The 7,695-nt window shown below is 41.0% G+C and overlaps 1 protein-coding gene across 1 annotated transcript; it reads left to right on the top strand.

Moving 5' to 3' along the window:
* Nucleotides 1-3,816: 3,816 nt before the first annotated feature.
* tpbgb (trophoblast glycoprotein b) lies at nucleotides 3,817-7,199 on the top strand. The gene has a single exon (XM_035395207.1). It carries the CDS (start codon nucleotides 4,389-4,391, stop codon nucleotides 5,523-5,525), a length of 1,137 nt encoding a protein of 378 aa, XP_035251098.1. The 5' UTR covers nucleotides 3,817-4,388; the 3' UTR covers nucleotides 5,526-7,199.
* The last annotated feature ends 496 nt before the right edge of the window (nucleotides 7,200-7,695 follow it).

Raw genomic sequence — 7,695 nt, 5'->3', positions numbered from 1 at the left:
ACGGATTACATATGAGTCCAATAGGGACCATGTGTACTCTGTAAGAGTAGATACAACACTGAACATTTTACAGCACATTTTTGCCACAGTTTGCCATGTGTTCAGATTTGAAATCACTCAGTTTGCTGCAAATGTATCATGATCATCTAAAAAGACCAAGGCCAAATGAATAGAATGTGTTTTGTATAAATCTGCTCTGAAATAAATTATAATTGAATTTTTATTTTTGAAGATTTTTTAAAATCATTTTTAAAGATAAATGACAGCTTGAGCTCCAAGGTATAAATAGCTCTACTGGACAGATCAAAGGTCAGGATGGCTAATATCATATGCAAATGAGATGGCCATTCTTGTGGTATCTGCTCATATTAATAAAAAATTGGTTTTTATTATAATAACAATGAGGATTTATACTCTACACACTACCTCCAGCACTAACCTGAAATCTAGTTCAAGTAACTCCAGTGAGTTTGCAAGCTAGATAAATCCAAAGCAATAAGAGCTTGTAACAGCTGAAGGTTGAGTGTCATGGTGTACACCTCTCTAATCTGGATGAATGCCCCCACCCTCTCATTTCAGCCAGTTTGATAGTCTCCAAAGGAAGGCCTTGAAAATAATCTTTGTGAATGAGGAAACTACCCACACTGAACTCTCCCAACTACAACGTGCACCATAGAAATCAGTTTGCTGATGCACAAGATGCACACTGACTATTGCCCCACAGGCCTCCAAGCTATGCTCCATCCACCATAAATAAGATGCACCATCCTCTCCAGCCCAGTAAAGCCAGACCATGCTTTGACCTTACCAGATGTCAGAAATAGAATTGAAATCATACCAAAATGGAAAATTGATAATTGCTCAGAACTAATGCAAATGTTGGTGCAAGGGTGTGCTAGGATGTGCACAGCCTAGCACACACACAGTAAGACCCCAGTACACCCTAGGGTCTTACTATGTGAGTGCTAGGATGTACTGGGGTCTTACTATGTGGGTTCTAGACTGTGCTCGGCTGTGCTAGGGTCTTACAGTACTGTGTGGGTGTTAGGATGCACTAGGGTCTTACTATGTGGGTGCTAGGATGTACTAGGGTTTTACTATGTTACTACATGGATGCTAGGATGTACTGGGTTCTTACTATGTGAGAGCTAGGGTATGGTAGGGTTGCTCCTCATTTATCAATTAAGATTACAAATTGTTGTCATTAGCAACTAATTTAAATGCATGGGAGCTATCAAAAAATTTGACCACCAGCAATCTGCATTGGACATCTGAGAATCTGTAAGACATTAAGTCACTATATTACCCACCCACCACATCCCCCTATTTGAAAGAACAAATGCATTAAATTAAGCTTTAAGTGGTTTACGCAGATATAACAAAAGCCTGCTCTTCTATAATCCACAGGCTGCATTGTAGAGTACTGTCTTGTTTTAAGAATCAAGATAATTTCATAGTTCTGAAGTAAAATTTGCTCACCTAGTCTTGGACTGCATCTTGTCAGTTGTCATGTCATGTAATGTAAGTGCCTGTAATCATTATACTTCAGAAAAAAGCTACAGTATTTCTGCATTTTCAAATACTCAAAATGCAATGTGGTCTCCTTCCTATCATTTTTAAAAATCCATTGCATGTCCTTCCCTCTGTTTCATCTCTTTTTACTGTATTTTGCAATTTGGATATCTGATTTGCTAATCCAGTTTTCATTTACCTTATTAATTACAATTCAGCAAGAGTAAGTACTTGTCTGATACAGTTCTGTGCTTGGGCATGATATTGTGGATTAATTTTGCTAACACCATTTGTCCTGAAGTGTCTTATTGTGAGTGAAGCTGGGGGTGAAGTGTGTGTCGCCAAGCAACTAACAAGCCAACTTTAATTTGTTTCAATACCACAGTAAAATGATGGCACTTTATGAGAAGATTGGCATGTATTATTATTTTCACATTCAGAGTATTTTTATTTCTATTCTATTTTTGTTTTGTTGTTCTGTAACTTTTAAATGATAGCTTAGCCTACAATCAAATGAAATGAGAGAGCCTACACAATAAAATGTCCAGTTTTATTTGAACTCTGACAGAGTACATATGAGTCCAATAGGGACCATATGTACTCTGTAAAAGTTGCTTGAACACTGAACATTTTACTGTTTATGTTAGCCTATTTCTCTGAAATTCTCCAAGCAAAAATCGTCTCTGATTATTGAAATAATGCAACAATGGTTATGGGAAACTAGGCCCTGCTCAACATTAATCTTCCAAATCATAGAGCCTTGTTTCATTAGTTAGGAAATATCTACACAACAAAAATGTCCAGTGTTACTCTAACAGAGTATATATGAGTCTGAGTTGATTTAACACTGAACATTTACTGTGTATGTTCAAGCTTTACAAAACTGGTAGAAGAGGACTTAGTGATGTACCACAAACCTTTGTTATCACAAAGCTTCCCCGATTTGACCAGGGGACACACACATTTGTGCACTTAACGGGAAATTATGCAGAAAAAAAACCACATCAAAAAATGTGTGTGGTCGTATTCACTTTATACGGAAAATGCTGTAGTGTATTTTTTCATTTTCAAAATACAGAATAGCCTATTATATTTTGATAGACGTTTTTTGCCCATATCTGCATACTCGTGGCAATACTATGGGCAAAAAGCTAATGAAAAAAAAAAGAGATACAGGCTGTGGAAGACTGGCATGTGGGTTGCTGGCAAAATAAGGCTTGGGAATAACTGGGCTGTTTTTGTTGTCAGACCACGGTCAAAATGACCATGCCAATGTGTGGTAAGGCAAATAATGTTTCCAAAACTGTAAAAACACGCACCATAAGGCGCGTCCACAATGCAACAGCTAAGGGACCGAACTGTAGGCTACATTCTCACGAACCTACGAGAGGATGAATGTTAACGCGCCATAATAGCATTGTGGTAGTTGGTATCTCACTCTGGCCACAGGGGGGTGCTATTTTTACTTGCAAAAATATTCCCAGTCCACGATCCCACACCATTGGATCCAGATCTCACATGTCTATGAGCTGTAACGTGTTCTCTCAGATAAGAACTCTGAAACACATTAAAATTATCTACATAACAATTAGTTCGTTTGGCGGCTAGTCTGGCAATAATTACACTGGCTTCAAGGGACGCTTGTGTGGCAGAAGAAATTGAGACCATCTGAAAGTTTCAAGAATGCAACCAAGCATCTTCGGGAAGGGTTTTACCACACATAAATACACCCGAACGTCCGCGCTTTGTGTCAAACGTCAGCGGAACAAGTACCAAATTGCTAATGTATCCACTAAATAGTTTCCACATTGTTAGTGACAATGTTTTAAGTAGTCATGGAAGCTATACTGTCTGTCTTTTATAGCCCACTGCAAATAGCATGGGATGATAGGCAGTAGCCTATTCGTTCATATATTTTGCAGGTAGCCTACGTTTTGCTTTTAATGTGGTGCATCTGCTCATTTACACACGTTACTTAATTATACTTTATAAACCATTTTACCAGTTCACCGGTGCATTTTTAAGAAATGTTTGGTTTGAAATTTTAGAGACAATCCAAATGTTGCTCTTGTCAAGTTGTCAGCGCTCAATATATGTATGCCCGCATCACACAGCTATTTTGTAATCTCAGAAATAAATTCTGAGAGGGGATCAATAGTACGTCATGAGAAACTATCGCCGCAAATAGTTTTGAAGCATATTACCGATTACGCAATTAACTTTCCCCGTCCTCCCGCCTAATGGTACATTCCAAGCAGTGGTTTACTGTGAGGCTCCGTGGATCGAATCATTCTTCACAAAACCGAGGAGGGAGCACGGTGAGGCCTGAGACCCCGGAATAGGTGTGGGCGAAAAAGGGCTGTCTTTTTTTCACTCAGTTTATTCACAAGCCGATGTGAACTGTTTGACATTTTTGCTAACTGACTATAACTTGTGTCGACTCGGTCGTGAGTGAATGCCACTGAAATCAACTGAAGGATTAAACAATCGCAACAGGAGACTGGAAAATTACCCTTTATACGAAGCGGAAGACTGGTACCGGGCACGTAAATGTGAGGCATTGAAACTTTTCTCTTTGCTTAAAATTGCACAAGAGTTCTGTTTGCATGTATAGGTGATGAATTGCACCGAGAGAATCAAGTTTTGCCGTGTATTACAGACGTGGAGCGACTTGATCAGACTGAAAGACTGCTTTATTTTCTAACCTACATGAAACCAATGCGAACATTGCAAAAACTGACTCCATAAATAATACTTGACCTCAAACAATCTTAAAAAAAAATAATAATAATCAACGCATCATTTGGGACGTCGCGCTGTTTTCCTGTAACTTTTTGGATTAGCCTATTGACCAGCATTTTGCATAACGTTAAAAAATGCTTGTTGCGTACCCATTACTTATCAAAATTGTACGAAGTCACAAAGGACTTAATAAGTTGAGTCTGGGTTTATTGCTTGTCCTTGAGTTAGTGACGCTAGCCTCATCCCAAAATTGTCCAGTGAATTGCACGTGTACATCGACTGTTGTGGAATGCATTAACCAGGGTTTTACAGCAGTTCCCGAACATCTACCGAAAGACGTCAAGGTCCTTTTCTTAAGTGGCAATAACATAACCCAACTCTCTGTGGACTCGTTCGCAGACCTTTTGACTCAGCTCACTGACCTGCATCTGACAGGCAATAAGATTGAACAGGTTGAAGCAAACACTTTCACCAATTTGCCTAGTCTGCGATTGCTCGACATAAGTAACAACAGATTACTCTCCTTCAGTCCGGAAGCCTTGCTTATCAACAACAGTCTACAGGAGCTCAACCTGAGCAGGTCCCTTTACAATTACTCCTACATCAATGAGATCTCCAACCTGCTCCAGAACGGGACCCCACAGCTGTCCGTGCTGGACCTGTCCAACAACAATCTGCTCTATCTCCCTGAGAACATCTTCTCCAGCTTGTGGAACCTCAGCAGGCTTGACCTGAGGAACAACTCCCTCGTATCCATCAGGAACGGGACCCTGAGGGACCTGCGTCTGCTGAATCTGGACCTGCGGGAGAACTCGCTGAAGGCGCTGCCCGACAGCACTCTGGCAGAGCTCAGCCAGAAGGGAATGCATCTGTGGCTGGGGGACAACCCCTGGAACTGTGACTGCATTGAGGACCTGGTGCTGTGGCTGAGGAAGGCGGAGCAGGTGATGGACAGGCAGGAGCTGGTCTGCGCAGAGCCAGAGAGGCTTAGGCAGGTGCGCCTGCTGCAGGTGAACAGGACCGAGCTCCAGTGCGCCTTCTCGAAGGACATGAAGGGTGTGCTGGAGACATCTTATGTCTTCCTGGGCATGGTGCTGGCACTCATTGGGGTCATCTTCCTGTTTGTCCTCTACCTTAACAGGAAGGGGATCAAGAGGTGGATGTACAACATCCGTGATGCATGCAGAGACCACATGGAGGGCTACCACTATAGATATGAGATCAACTCAGACCCCAGGCTCGCTAACCTCAGCCTCAACTCCGATGTGTGACAGAGGGACAAGGGAGTGAGCGAGAGAAGGGTGGGGGCTGTTTCACCCCCTGTATTAACGGCATGGTGACTTGCTCTAGCTATGCATGACGACTTCTTAGTTACAAAGAGACTCCAGCCCCAAGCCTGCCCCCTCCCTGTAGACTCTTGCCTCTGCTGCAAAATGGGGCTTTAGCTAGCCAGCCCTCTCCAACCACCCCACTGCCCACTGAGGCCGCACCCCCTCTTCCCACCCATGTGATGAGCTCTCTACTGATGTGTTCTGTCATCTTTTGATGTTGTGGAATGCTGCATGGACCGGCAGGTACAGTGAGCCCTGTACCAGGGCATTCTGACAGAGACTGACTGAAAAAAGTACTTTTTTCCATACTGGGCAACTGCAGAGACTGAACAAATTTATGTTGTCATAATGTGACTGAGAAATGCCTATGTGCATATATGCATATGCATATACATGTATACATATTTATATATATATATGTATACTGTAGCGTAGTATATATCCATGCTGACAGCAGTAAGCATTTGCCTTGGGAGATGCCTCATGTTATCCCAGAATTTTTTTTTTTTTTTTTTTTTTTTTTTTTTGCGCAAATGCAGGGTACATGTCATTGTGCTTGTGTAGTGTTTGCTGTTATCAGATGAGTGGATATCTTTTTTTATTATTCTGATTGATGATCAAAATAGTGCAAATTTGCCATCTATAGATGGCTGCCATGGTTATCCCCCCATTCTTCCTGAAATAACTCTGCTTAATGGGGTTGTTTTATTGCAGGTTACAGAGGGAGGTGTAGCTGTGAAATGGAAATCTACTGTAGCTGTGAGAGTAGGAAATCTTGCTGCAGATTTGTTACACACACGCACTCACACACAGAGTTATCTACTTTGTACACATACCACTCATGGTCTATACAATTCATGTGGGCTACATGCATACCAGTGTACCACACTCATGTAGGCACCGTACAAAATGAATAAACTACCCTCACTCCATGTAGAGTACATGCAGTTAATGTTACATTCACTCTATACAAACCACACACACTACATACACCACATGGCCATTCATACTACAGATAGTCAACATATGCCAGGTATGATTTATGGACCAAATTCCGTATAAACTGTACACGCACACTGGCACTAGGAGGACTCAGTAGACACACTGAATATATTGCACACTAAACACAAATTCAGGAGACTGCAGTGTTCACTCATTAGTGAGCAGGAAGTGCTGTGAGAGGAGACAGTCGCTGAGTATCACTCAACCCCCACAAAACAGCAATAACCTGGCTGAGGGGGAAAAGACATAGCGTGAGCACAATAATCTTTATTTGTGACATATGGCCATTAAATTCAGTTAAAATGTGCAGTTGGCTATATTGTTCACTATCAAGCTTTTCAAAATCCTGAAAGTGTAGGAAAGAAGTGGGTGGGGGGTGGGGGTTGGGGGTCTATGCCTAGATCAGCATTCCTGTTTATGGTGCAGGATATGGAAATCACTTCAACAAAATTATCTTTCCTCTGCTTGTATTTATTCATTTAATCGAGAATGTATGCATGTATTTTCCCCTGGGCCCTTTGTGCAATAATGCCATAACATTTCACTTTTTTGCGCTTTTATGATTAAATGCAAAAATTTTGCAATATTAAAATATTCTCTTGAGAATGCAAATGTTTGAAATTGTTTATGCAACTCAGACGGTCATAATCGTTGACACAGTTACCACTAACAGCCTCACAAATTATTATAGATAATTATCATTGGTATTATGGTATTATCATTTTCTTTCTCTCAAGATAACCTTAATAATTTTAAGCTGTAAGGAGCTTTAAAATGTCACGCTTTTCATGTGTGCTCCTGAAGTCCCTTGCGGATGCCTTCTGACATTTGCAACCTTTCCGCTTTTGCGATTAATATTAAAGTGTCAGATTCTGTCAGGAGAGATGGTATATAAAATGTGTATGAACAGAGGTGGCACTGGCTCACCTAGTGTCAAAGACCACCCTCTGAGACTTATTTTCAAAGAAAGGGATGGTGTGTATGTTTGCAGGGAATGTGTGTGCAGAGCTTTGTGGATATAAGGTGATTTATGTGGTAATATTTTTAAGTGAAACATTTATGTGAGATGTTTAATGTTGGTGGTTATTATAGAAAGAATATGGCTGTT

The sequence above is a fragment of the Anguilla anguilla genome, chromosome 1 (genome assembly GCF_013347855.1).
Source record: "Anguilla anguilla isolate fAngAng1 chromosome 1, fAngAng1.pri, whole genome shotgun sequence".
Classification (NCBI taxonomy): Eukaryota; Metazoa; Chordata; class Actinopteri; order Anguilliformes; family Anguillidae; genus Anguilla; species Anguilla anguilla.
Note: the sequence above shows the minus strand (reverse complement) of the source record. Positions and strands in the feature narration are given on the sequence as shown.